This window comes from Salvelinus fontinalis, chromosome 14, assembly GCF_029448725.1.
Source record: "Salvelinus fontinalis isolate EN_2023a chromosome 14, ASM2944872v1, whole genome shotgun sequence".
In the NCBI taxonomy this organism is placed as follows: Eukaryota; Metazoa; Chordata; class Actinopteri; order Salmoniformes; family Salmonidae; genus Salvelinus; species Salvelinus fontinalis.
In genome coordinates, this window is record NC_074678.1 from 19737130 (window position 1) to 19751218 (window position 14089).

The window sequence follows — 14089 nt, forward strand, 5'->3', positions numbered from 1 at the left end:
GGAGGTACAGAGTGGCAGACAGGCTCGTGGTCAAGGCAGGCAGAATGGTCAGGCAGGCAGGTACAGAGTCCAGAAACAGGCAAGGGTCAAAACCGGGAGGACTAGAAAAAGGAGAATACAAAAAGCAGGAGAACGGGAACACGCTGGTTGACTTGGAAACATATAAGACGAACTGGCACAGAGAGAAAGGAAACCCAGGGATAAATACACTGGGGAAAATAAGCGACACCTGGAGGGGGTGGAGACAATCACAGGAACAGGTGAAACAGATCAGGGCGTGACATCACCAGAGAGGCTTCATACCTCAGAGGGATAGTACATACTGTATATGTCTCACTATGCTGGAATGATACTGTACATGTCCTCACTATGCTGGAATGATACTGTATATGTCTCACTATGCTGGAATGATACTGTACATGTCCTCACTATGCTGGAATGATACTGTACATGTCCTCACTATGCTGGAATGATACTGTATATGTCTCACTATGCTGGAATGATACTGTACATGTCCTCACTATGCTGGAATGATACTGTATATGTCTCACTATGCTGGAATGATACTGTACATGTCCTCACTATGCTGGAATGATACTGTACATGTCCTCACTATGCTGGAATGATACTGTATATGTCTCACTATGCTGGAATGATACTGTACATGTCTCACTATGCTGGAATGATACTGTATATGTCTCACTATGCTGGAATGATACTGTACATGTCTCACTATGCTGGAATGATACTGTACATGTCTCACTATGCTGGAATGATACTGTACATGTCTCACTATGCTGCAATGATACTGTATATGTCTCACTATGCTGGAATGATACTGTACATGTCTCACTATGCTGGAATGATACTGTACATGTCCTCACTATGCTGGAATGATACTGTACATGTCTCACTATGCTGGAATGATACTGTACATGTCCTCACTATGCTGGAATGATACTGTACATGTCTCAATATGCTGGAATGATACTGTACATGTCTCACTATGCTGGAATGATACTGTACATGTCTCACTATGCTGGAATGATACTGTATATGTCTCACTATGCTGGAATGATACTGTACATGTCTCACTATGCTGGAATGATAATTGGTCAGCTCTGATGAGTGTCATAGTGCTGTATATGATAAGGAAAGTAGAAGGGTCATTTACAGACTGTGGCCAATGTAGTCAAGCTTTAATTAGTCATTGTTATCTCAGTGAGGGAACTGGATTCCAAGAAAGACATATGACTGCACACGCTTATAATGGGCTAATGGGTGTGGTTATGAAATTAAGCAAGAATCTCTGACTGGTCTGATCCAACTGAAATAAATGATAACAGTTATTCTGATGAAAAGTAATCAATAATTGATTGTAGACTCAGGTCCTTGGTGACAGTGCCTCAGGTCCTTGGTGACAGTGCATCAGGTCCTTGGTGACAGTGCATCAGGTCCTTGGTGACAGTGCCTCAGGTCCTTGGTGACAGTGCATCAGGTCCTTGGTGACAGTGCCTCAGGTCCTTGGTGACAGTGCCTCAGGTCCTTGGTGACAGTGCCTCAGGTCCTTGATGACAGTGCCTCAGGTCCTTGGTGACAGTGCCTCAGGTCCTTGGTGACAGTGCATCAGGTCCTTGGTGACAGTGCCTCAGGTCCTTGATGACAGTGCCTCAGGTCCTTGGTGACAGTGCCTCAGGTCCTTGGTGACAGTGCCTCAGGTCCTTGGTGACAGTGCCTCAGGTCCTTGGTGACAGTGCCTCAGGTCCTTGGTGACAGTGCCTCAGGTCCTTGGTGACAGTGCCTCAGGTCTTGGGTGACAGTGCCTCAGGTCCTTGGTGTCAGTGCCTCAGGTCCTTGGTGACAGTGCATGTGTGTGTTATTAACGCTCTGTGTGTGTATGTTTGTGTGTTTAGGTGAGTTTGGGGAGGTGTGCAGTGGTCGTCTGCGTCTGCCCAGTAAGAAGGAGATCTGTGTGGCAATCAAGACGCTGAAGGCAGGATACACCGACAAACAGAGGCGGGACTTCCTGTCCGAGGCGTCAATCATGGGACAGTTTGACCATCCAAACATCATCAGGCTGGAGGGAGTGGTCACCAAGAGTACGTACAGACCATATCTTACTATACAATAAGAATGAGAGAAAAACAAACGTATCACTCATTAAATATTGGCGTGATATTTATGTATGTATGAAGTATGTTATGCCTGGCCAGATGGAGCCTAAAGAATCCTGCCCATAAGAAAACCTTGGACAGAATGTGTTGTTGGTTATACACTGAACAATTCTATGAAACTGGCTACACCTTTACAAGAGAATCCATTTTTATTGAGTTCTATTGGCTTGAATCTCACCCTCCCTCCCGAGGCTCCTTAACAAAGATATTCTCACACACTCACACATTCTCAGCCTCTTAAAGGTAATTACTCGAAAAACGGTGAAATAATTACTTTGACCTCTGGTCCACAATCAGAGTCGGTCTCCACCTCACTGCACTCTCCGCCTGTTAACTCACTCTGGCCTGGTGCATGTGCGCACACACACACACACACACACACACACACACACACACACACACACACACACACACACACACACACACACACACACACACACACACACACACACACACACACACACACACACATAATACTGCTGTTCTGGCAATGTCGTTATACTGAAGAGTTAAACCTATAAAATCTCTCCCTCTGATCGCTCTACAGCAGATGAACTGATCAGTTTAACGGAACAAGCAGGCTTGTAAAACTCACAGTAAAACTTTACAGAGGTTAGCCAGCTCTGGTCAACTTGACCAGCAGGCCAGAACAGATCTGTTTTAATGATGTTTCATATCAGTTGTAGCCCAGCCATGGATTTCTGAATCATAATATACAGTAGTTGAAAATAATTATACGATAGGGCTGGACGATATGGGCCAAAAATCAAATTGCTTTTTGTTTTTACCAAATATTCCAAATTGATTTGTGATATACAAAACACTTGGGTGAACTGTAGGAATATTAAAATAATGATTTAAAAGCAAAGTGGAAAGCAGCATTGTTTTTCTTTGAAACAATCCGTTGACTGCATTTGAGCAGCTGCAAGAGTAGAGAGGGAGAGAGACGACAAACGGAGAGACGACAAAAAGAGTAAACTATAAAAATTGACATTTCACTCAGTGGCAATTCAAAATATTGCATGCGATATATACTGAGTGAAGGTGAATCCAGGTGAAAGCTATAATCCCTTATTGATAACACTCGTCACTTCAAACAGTGTAGATGAAGGGGAGGAAACAGGTTAAAGAAGGATTTTTAAGCCTTGAGACAATTGAGACATGGATTGTGTGTGTGCCATTGAGAGGGTGAATGGGCAAGACAAAATATTTATGTGCTTTTGAACAGGGTATGGTAGTAGGTGCCTGGCGCAACAGTTTGAGTGTGAAAAGAACTGCGACGCTGCTGGGTTTTTCACGCTTAACAGTTTCCTGTGTGTATCAAGAATCTTTAATTTTTAAATTTTATTTCACCTTCATTTAACCAGGTAGGCCAGTTGAGAACAAGTTTACAACTGTTTACAACTCATTTACAACTGCGACCTGGCTAAGATAAAACAAAGCAGTGCGACACAAACAACAGCACAGAGTTACACATGGGATAAACAAACGTACAGTCAATAACACAATTGAAAAAGTCTGGTCCACCACTCAAAGGACATCCAGCCAACTTGACACAACTGTGGGAAGCATTGGAGTCAACATGCACAGCATCCCTGTGGAAGGCTTTCAACACCTTGTAGAGTTCATGTCCCAATGAATTGAGGCTGTTCTGAGAGCAAAAGGGGGTGCAACTCAATATTAGGAAGGTGTTCCTAATGTTTGGTACACTCAGTGTAGATCTCTACCATATGGATATTGAACATGTAAATAATGTGATTTCAATGTGAATTACATTTAATTGTGCAGCCCTATTATACAATGTCGATAATGACATGTAAAAATGATATGTTTACCAGAAGAAGTTCTACGGAAGTTCTTAATATACATAATGCTTCTGATATGGCTCTTGCACATATTTTCTCTAAAGGTTTGTGGCCATGGAATCTAAGTTCTCCTGAAAAACAGACTAAAAAGTAAAAAGGAAATCCTGTGTATTCTAGTTGACGGTTTAGATAAAAACACTGTGCCGTGTGGAAACTATTATCTCTTAGCATTATGACAGGACCACAGTTACTCAGCAAAGTCAGTGAAAACCCACTCAGTTTTCCATTCTTCTGGCTGTACATAGAACCCGGAGAGGAATGCAAAATTTCCCTTTTGTTTTTTCAATCATATAGGGATTCTATTTGTCGAATACATCTTCCATCACTCTGACTATTAAAGCCCTGCTGGTGAATAATGCCAGGCTTAATTGCAAATTATTCTTTGTTTCTTTCTGTTTTTAGGATAGAATGAGGGGAGAGCATAGTAACGTGTGTGTGTGTGCGTGCATGTGTTTGTGTCTGTGTGTTGGAGGGGTACTCTATGATTGATAGCAGGCTCTTAGGGGTTTGGTTGGCATGCGAGAACAGACTGACACACACTCACACACACACACACACACACACAGTCCTGTCTGTGCTCTATGGTGATTTATTAACCCAGTCCTGTTAATTCTTAATAATCCAGAGACTTTCACACCTCATTAAGCTTTCTGCTGCTTTTGGCTGCACCGCACACACACACATACGCATGCATTGGTAATAGCCGACTTTTGGCTGAGAAAAAAAGTTAAAAGCCGATAAATAAAAATGGCGCCGGCAGAAGAAGAAAAAACCCAATTGTGATATAATGCTTTTTAGTCTATTAATTGATGGAAATACCAGTCGATGGAAATACATTTGACTGGTCATGCTTATCGGTCTATGGGTTAATTTGCATAATTTTGTGGAATTAAATTGGTGCGTGTGTACAGTATATTCGTTATGCATATTATTTATCACAAACGTACAGCATACAGATACAGAGCCTTTGAGCAGAAATTGTCCAGACAGTGCAAGAGCCAGACAGCATCTCAAACAGCGAATGAACATTTTATTGCATATTATGAGGCATGAATACTGATTGGCTGACAGCCATGGTATATCAGACCGTATACCACGGGTGTGACAAAACCTTTCTTTGGTTTGTGGTATATAGTCAATATACCACAGCTAAAGGTTGTATCCAGGCACACTACGTTTGTCACGCATGCTCCCGCTCTTCCCCCCTGGCGCTCGAGGGCGCCAGGCTCCCCAGCATTGTGCACACCTGCCTTCCCCCCGTCACGTGCATCAGCAATTTATTGGACTCACCTGGACTCAATCACCTCTGTTATTACCTTCCTTATATCTGTCTGGTTCCCGCTCTGTTCCCTGCTTCTGCATTGGTTGTCATATGTCCTTGTTTACCCGTGTGCTGACGCTGGTCCTGTCCTGTTACCTGTCTGTTCTGCATTAAATGTTCAACTCCCCCTACCTGCTTCTCATCTCCGGCGTCAGTCCTTACAACAGTAGTCCTTACAGCGGTGCATCATGTATAAGAAACGCTCTTAGCTGTGGTATATTGACCATATACCACACCCACTTGTGCGTTATTGGTTAATTAGATCTCCCCTCTTTCTACATTTCTAACGGATATTTTCATCTCTGTCACATGAAACAACTCACACTGTGGCAACGGTGTTTTCCCATTAATTGCATTATGGAACGAAAATGTGTGCGTTGTGCTTATTGCTGCGCTTATAATGTGAAGGAAAAGTTGTTTATCAACATTTGAAGCGAAATATTTTGATCTGTTCGATCAGACTCATTGCTTTGGAGAAAGAAAAAAAGATGTAACCTAGGTCTACTGGTTGTATGAATTTGGGATCTATTGTCCCACAACTGTCCCAGAGTCTGTTTGGAATAGGCTATTTCTTTCTCCACAAGCTGACCAATAGAATAGGTAAACTTTTCTACTATGGGGGATAGTAGATTGACAGGCTAGTGATGTTGCTGTTGGTTACTGGTCTTGTTGATGAGGAAAATTAAATGTGGACAGTTATTCAAACATCTTCAAAGTGCACATCTGAATTCAGTAAGAAGGGCCGCACATTGTTGCATCCTCGACTTGCATGTTCTGTATGAGTTACCATCATCTAAATGTGATTTCTGCCATTCTGAGCACCGTGGGTGGACGCCCTAATCAGTTTACACACCCAATGCCTATGGGTCCGGTCAATTTCTCAAATGTCTAATAAATTAAAATGCTGCCGGTCAAATGTCCGGAGCCACATTTTCCTAAAGGAAACCCTGACACACACACGCACGCACGCACGCACGCACACACACACACACACACCCACACACACACACACACACACACACACACACACACACACACACACACACACACACACACACACACACACACACACACACACACACACACACACACAGAGAGGGGAGCAAAGGAGAGGATGAATGTAACGCTCGTCGTTAGGTGGAAGAGAGGAGGACCAAATCGCAGCGTGGTACGTTTCCATATTTATTGGAACACTTATAAACACGAACAAAACAATAAACAGAATGAAACGAACAATGCTGAATCAGACCTGAACATGTGATCCTAGTGAAACCAAAGAACGCAATGAACAGGAACAATCACCCACAAACAAACAGTGAACACAGCCTACCTAAATGTGGTTCCCAATCAGAGACAACGTAAAACACCTGCCTCTGATTGAGAACCATATCAGGCCAATCAGACACACCTAAACCAATGAGACACAAAACATAGAATATACCCATCCAGCTCACGTCCTGATCAACTAAACAAAGACTAAACAAAGGAAATAAGGTCAGGAACGTGACAATAAAAAGCGGAGGAGGTTTAGGGAGTCTGTTTTATCTGAAACTATAAAGGCTGTCCTGTGAGGTGAATGGGCCAATCCATCACAACTTTCTATAGAGGGGGGTGTTGGGCAAATCCATCAGGGTCTTTTAGAGGGGGGTGTTTAACGATGTCTACGACTGTGTTTGTGCCAGCAGTGTTTCTTATGTTAATGGAGGTGCTGTTATTTCTAGACGAGTTACAGGTTGGACTGTCAGTTAGTCAGACCCTTATCACTACACTGTGAAATCTAGATCTAGCGCTTGAGATGTAATGAAAAATCTGTTTGCACTCACTTTAATTTTACAGTTCCAAGGTTTGTGTCTGGTTAGACTGTAAACTCTCCTTCCAGACTCACATTAAGCATCTCCATTCCAAAATTATATCTAGAATCGGCATCCTATTTTGCAACAAAGCATCCTTCACTCATGGAACGAATTGCAAAAACAGCATCAGCTGTCAGAGCAGCTTACAGATCATTGCACCTGTACATAGCCCCTCTGTAAATAGCCCATCAAACGTACCCTCGTAAAACTGACTATCCTACCAATCCTTGACTTCGGCGATGTCATTTACAAAATAGCCTCCAACACTCTACTCAGCAAATTGGATGCAGTCTATCAGTGCCATCCGTTTTGTCACCAAAGCCCCATATACCACCCTCCGCTGCGACCTGTATGCTCTCGTTGGCTGGCCCTCGCTTCATATTCATCGCCAAACCCACTGGCTCCAGGTCATCTATAAGTCTTTGCTAGCTATCTCAGCTCACTGGTCACCATAGCAGCACCCACCCGTAGCACCCGCTCCAGCAGGTATATTTCAATTCCTCCTTTGTCCGCCTTTCCTTCCAGTTCTCTGCTGCCAATGACTGGAACTAATTGCAAAAACAGCATCAGCTGTCAGAGCAGCTTACAGATCATTGCACCTGTACATAGCCCCTCTGTAAATAGCCCATCCAACTACCTCATCCCCATATTGTTTTTTTCTTTCTCCTTTGCACCCCAGTATCTCTACTTGCACATTCATCTTCTGCACATCTATCACTCCAGTGTTTATTGCTAATTTGGAATTATTTCGCCACCACGGCCTATTTATTGCCTTACCTTTCTAATCTTACCTCATTTGCACACACTGTATATAGACTTTTCTGTTGTGTTTTTGACTGAACGTTGGTTTATTCCATGTGTAACTCTGTGTTGTTATTTGTGTCGCACTGCTTTGCTTTATCTTAGCCAGGTCGCAGTTGTAAATGAGAACTTGTTCTCAACTGGCCTACCAGGTTAAATAAAGGTGAAATAAATAAAAAAATGAATCAAGTAATTGAAAGGTGCTGGTTGTGGTAAGGTTCAACCACGGCTCTGACCACACCTAGCCTTGTTTTACGCACCATTAAATTGCAAGCAGTTTGTGAGGGAGCCAGTTTTATTAATTGAAGTTTATTTTTCCAACAAGGGTTATAAATGTGTTTCTTTTTACAGCAGGTTCCATCATCCCCTACCTCTGACAGATCTGGAAATGAGTTCTGCGTTGCCAGATGTGGAATTTTACATTGATACATTTACAATGTGCCTGAAAGAGAGAGGGAGAGGGGGATGGAGAGAGATGGAGAGAGGGATGGGGAGAGTGCAGGAGAGCGATAGATGGAGAGAGAGAGTGAGAAAGCAAAAGAGAGAGCGAGGGAGGGAGGGATGAAACGGGGAAAAGGGGAACACATTTCCATCTGACTCACACCTGTCATGACACCAGTGCTGTTCATTTGACTACGACTGATTTAAAGTCATACCTGTCATGACACCAGTGCTGTTCATTTGACTACGACTGATTTAAAGTCATACCTGTCGTGACACCGGTGCTGTTCATTTGACTACGGCTGATTTAAAGTCATACCTGTTGTGACACCGGTGCTGTTCATTTGACTACGGCTGGTGCTGTTCATTTGACTACGGCTGGTGCTGTTCATTTGACTACGGCTGATTTAAAGTCATACCTGTTGTGACACCGGTGCTGTTCATTTGACTACGGCTGGTGCTGTTCATTTGACTACGGCTGATTTAAAGTCATACCTGTCGTTCCACCGGTGCTGTTCATTTGACTACGGCTGATTTAAAGTCATACCTGTCGTGACACCGGTGCTGTTCATTTGACTACGGCTGATTTAAAGTCATACCTGTCGTGACACCGGTGCTGTTCATTTGACTACGGCTGATTTAAAGTCATAGCTGTCGTGACACCGGGGCTGTTCGTTTGACTACGGCTGATTTAAAGTCATACCTGTCGTGACACCGGTGCTGTTCATTTGACTATGGCTGATTTAAAGTCATACCTGTCGTGACACCGGTGCTGTTCATTTGACTACGGCTGATTTAAAGTCATACCTGTCGTGACACCGGTGCTGTTCATTTGACTACGGCTGATTTAAAGTCATACCTGTCGTGACACCGGTGCTGTTCATTTGACTACGGCTGATTTAAAGTCATACCTGTCGTGACACCGGTGCTGTTCATTTGACTACGGCTGATTTAAAGTCATACCTGTTGTGACACCGGTGCTGTTCATTTGACTACGGCTGGTGCTGTTCATTTGACTACGGCTGGTGCTGTTCATTTGACTACGGCTGATTTAAAGTCACACCTGTTGTGACACCGGTGCTGTTCATTTGACTACGGCTGGTGCTGTTCATTTGAATTCGGCTGATTTAAAGTCATACCTGTCGTTCCACCGGTGCTGTTCATTTGACTACGGCTGATTTAAAGTCATACCTGTCGTGACACCGGGGCTGTTCATTTGACTACGGCTGATTTAAAGTCATACCTGTCGTGACACCGGTGCTGTTCATTTGACTATGGCTGATTTAAAGTCATACCTGTCGTGACACCGGTGCTGTTCATTTGACTACGGCTGATTTAAAGTCATACCTGTCGTGACACCTGTGCTGTTCATTTGACTACGGCTGATTTAAAGTCATACCTGTCGTGACACCGGTGCTGTTCATTTGACTACGGCTGATTTAAAGTCATACCTGTTGTGACACCGGTGCTATTCATTTGACTACGGCTGATTTAAAGTCATACCTGTTGTGACACCGGTGCTGTTCATTTGACTACGGCTGGTGCTGTTCATTTGACTACGGCTGGTGCTGTTCATTTGACTACGGCTGATTTAAAGTCATACCTGTTGTGACACCGGTGCTGTTCATTTGACTACGGCTGGTGCTGTTCATTTGACTACGGCTGGTGCTGTTCATTTGACTACGGCTGATTTAAAGTCATACCTGTCGTTCCACCGGTGCTGTTCATTTGACTACGGCTGATTTAAAGTCATACCTGTCGTGACACCGGGGCTGTTCATTTGACTACGGCTGATTTAAAGTCATACCTGTCGTGACACCGGTGCTGTTCATTTGACTACGGCTGATTTAACGTCATACCTGTTGTGACACCGGTGCTGTTCATTTGACTACGGCTGATTTAACGTCATACCTGTTGTGACACCAGTGCTGTTCATTTGACTACGGCTGATTTAACGTCATACCTGTCGTGACACCGGTGCTGTTCATTTGACTACGGCTGATTTAACGTCATACCTGTCGTGACACCGGTACTGTTCATTTGACTACGGCTGATTTAACGTCATACCTGTCGTGACACCGGTGCTGTTCATTTGACTACGGCTGATTTAAAGTCATACCTGTCGTGACACCGGGGCTGTTCATTTGACTACGGCTGATTTAACGTCATACCTGTCGTGACACCGGTACTGTTCATTTGACTACGGCTGATTTAAAGTAATTTCCCCCCTCGTTTCTATCTGTTTTAAACCTTGCTCTTGTCTGGTTTGCTCTGGTGTGATCTGCTCTGGTGAATCAGAACCAGATGACAACACTACCGTTTTATAGTAACTCTCTACTGATGCTGGAATAAAGATGTCCCACTCTGACAGGTGACCCAGTGGACCTGTACACTCAGCCCTGCATGGGCCCTTTCATCCTGCCTGGAGGAAGTACTGCTGAACCCAGTGTGTGTGTGTGTGTGTCGGTGCGTGTGTGTGTGTGCCTGTGTGGTGTGTGCCTGTGTGGTGTGTGTGTGTGTGTGTGTGTGTGTGTGTGTGTGTGTGTGTGTGTGTGTGTGTGTGTGTGTGTGTGTGTGTGTGTGTGTGTGTGTGTGTGTGTGTGTGTGTTTTGCCAAATCTGAATTATTCTCTAATCTGGTAGTTTGTCTCTCCTCTCCAGGTAAACCTGTGATGATAGTGACTGAATACATGGAGAATGGATCCTTGGACAGCTTTCTGAAAGTGAGTTTACAATATTACACAGCTAAATTAATCATCTTCACACTACCTTAATTCTTTCTACGTTGGCCTATGGAGTTATGCCATGCATTCCACTCGAACTAACCAGAAACTCTGGTTTACTGAAATTAGCCAAAGCAAAACATCAAACCAACGTCAGAACAACATTTAATCAACATGAGCAGACAGGAGTGTGTGTGTGTAGGTCCCGTTTGAGCAGTTTTCCACATGTGCCTGTGTGTCTGCACAGCATCCCTTCAGATGGAAAATGGAGTAATTGCAACCTTCTCCAGCTATTTCCTCTGGTTGTAGAGTGGCCTGGCTTTTATCACTGGGAACTGTCATACAACACACACACACACACACACACACACACACACACACACACACACACACACACACACACACACACACACACACACACACACACACACACACACACACACACACACACACACACACACACACACACACACACACACACACACACACACACACACACACACACAGTCATCCCTCTCCTCCACACCACATCACTGTACCTCATGTTTGTGTTATGACTATATGACTGTAGCAGCTTTGATCCAACTCTGCTTGTCTCTACCAGGTGCTCTGGGCTTTATATAGTGCCAGGGAAAACACCATCTATTTGGTCAAAGGCTCTGGCATAATGTTGTCAGGCCTATATGGTTGTGAGATTGTACAATTCACCTTGAAATGAGCAAGTTAAAGTGATCTAAAAGGTTAATGTAATTGGTTTGGATGTTGATATATGAATGTTCCGCTATATTTCTTAAAGACAGAAAGGTCATATTCATTCTATTTTTCAATCCAGTGGCATCTGTTTTTAGAGGTATGACATTCCACCTGTGACTGATTCTGTCTCTGTCTCTCTTTTGCTCTCTTTCTCTCCCTCCCCTCCTCTCTCATCACCCCCTCTTCCTCCTCTGCCTCCCCCTTCTAGAAACATGATGCCCAGTTTACTGGTATCCAGTTGGTGGGCATGCTGCGTGGCATCGCGTCGGGCATGAGGTACCTGTCTGACATGGGTTACGTCCACAGAGACCTGGCCGCTCGTAATATCCTGGTGAACAGCAACCTGGTGTGTAAGGTGTCTGACTTTGGCCTGTCCAGAGTCCTGGAGGACGACCCGGAGGCTGCTTACACCACACGGGTAAGACATGGTGGTCGGGTTTATCAATGACATACAATGGGTTTAATAGTTGTTTCTGACAGAGACAGGATACTATTTGGTATTTTATTAGGATCCCCATTAGCTGTTGCAAAAGCAGCAGCTACTCGTCCTGGGGGCCACACAAAACATGAAACATGACATAATACAGAACATGAATAGACAAGAACAGAACTAGATTTAAAAAAAACTCATGTCATGTAAGAACAACCTCTTTCCATAACTCTGGTGCCTAATAGTGAGTGGACACATTGCTGTGGTCAGAGAGAAAGGTTATCACTGTCAGACAAAGCTGAACTGACTGACCTCTGTCTCAGGTTTCCACAGAAGGGCATTGTCTCCCTCCCTCTCTCTCTCACCCTCCCTTCTTTCTGTTGATCTATCTCCCCCTTGCCAGCCCTATCACTGAATGCATGCTGTCCATGAGAAAAATCACCTCATATGTCACATACATACACATACACACATACACAAACTCCTGACCTTGCAGCAGTGCAGAGCGAGGTAGCGGTACATAAATAAAAGCTGGGTGAGATAACGCTAACATGAATTCACAATAAGCCTTTTGTTTGTGTTCTCCTGAAGGATCATGGGAAAGGAATGACAAACATACTAGATAAGCAACATCAAGAGGCCTTTGAACCTAGTTTATCCAACCTATCACCATCTATATAAAATACTGTGTGTGTGGTCACCTTGTGGCCTAACATTAGTATGTAGGGCTCTAAACTCTGTGTAATAACAGCTTCAGACCCCCATGTTAAATAAACACTCAAAGAGCTATTACTTCACTCCCATAAACTCACTCCCTAAAATATGCTAATTGACTTCCCCTAGTGTGTCACTAGTAATAGAGCTGAGTTCTCATCCACTCAACGGTCACATGAATGTATCAGACCCTGCAGGCCGTTCTTTCTCCCTCCCTCTTCTGTCAGACCACTCTGCTGTTCCATGAGCCCCCTCCTGTCTGTCTGTGTCTCACTGGTGTCATACTCTACCATCATTATAGGTATAATCCTTCTTTTCATGAGGCTGGCTGTGTTTATGTACACTCACCAGGGATTCAAGGGAGCAGAAGTGGATTTATTTGTGTGTGTGTGTTTGCGTGCTTGCATGTGAATGTGTGTGTGTGTGCATATGTGTGTGCTCCTGCGTGCGTGTGTGAGGGAAGAAGTGGTTTGTTTTCTGAGGGCTTTGTGTTTAGAGAGAGCTGGCCAGGAGTTGTGTGACTTGGCCAGGAGGTCCGTTAGCTTTGGCTCCTCTCCTCTTTTCTTCTCTCTGCTCTTTTCTTTTCCTCTCCTCCACTGGCCTGACGCAGGCCAAGCCTTGAGTAAGTCCAGCAGCCCCCTGAGTGTAGACACTGAGCAGGAGAAACACAGGGTCAGCACACAGGCTCCCTCTCTACCTCTCTTCCCCTCTCTCTCTACCTATATTGCCTTTTCCCTCTCCCCCAGGAAGAAACACAGTGGGGATGAAACAAATGGAACAAGGCCGTGTAGTTCTGGAGGCTGAGGACACAACCTAAACCCCTCTCTTTGTCCTTCCTCTCTCTCCTTCTCTCTCTTTATATCCACGTTCATGTCAAACGGAACCTAAAACAAATCATGAAATCATGAATGTACATCATCAATAGAATGACAGTTACATACATTTCGCTTTCACTATTTGATGAGTTTGTGAATAAATAGAAATGTGATGACTGGGCATGGGTGTTGAAATACTT

The 14089-nt window shown here is 44.1% G+C and overlaps 1 protein-coding gene across 1 annotated transcript in view; it reads left to right on the top strand.

Moving 5' to 3' along the window:
- The window catches only part of LOC129869590 (ephrin type-A receptor 3-like), a 152771-nt gene extending 140378 nt beyond the window's left edge, over positions 1-12393 (top strand). Inside the window, exons 11-13 of the mRNA XM_055944121.1 lie at positions 1914-2099; positions 11116-11177; positions 12139-12393. Coding sequence (XP_055800096.1) covers positions 1914-2099; positions 11116-11177; positions 12139-12378 — 488 coding nt within the window. The 3' untranslated portion in view covers positions 12379-12393. The remainder of the gene's footprint in view (positions 1-1913; positions 2100-11115; positions 11178-12138) is intronic.
- Positions 12394-14089: the final 1696 nt, after the last annotated feature.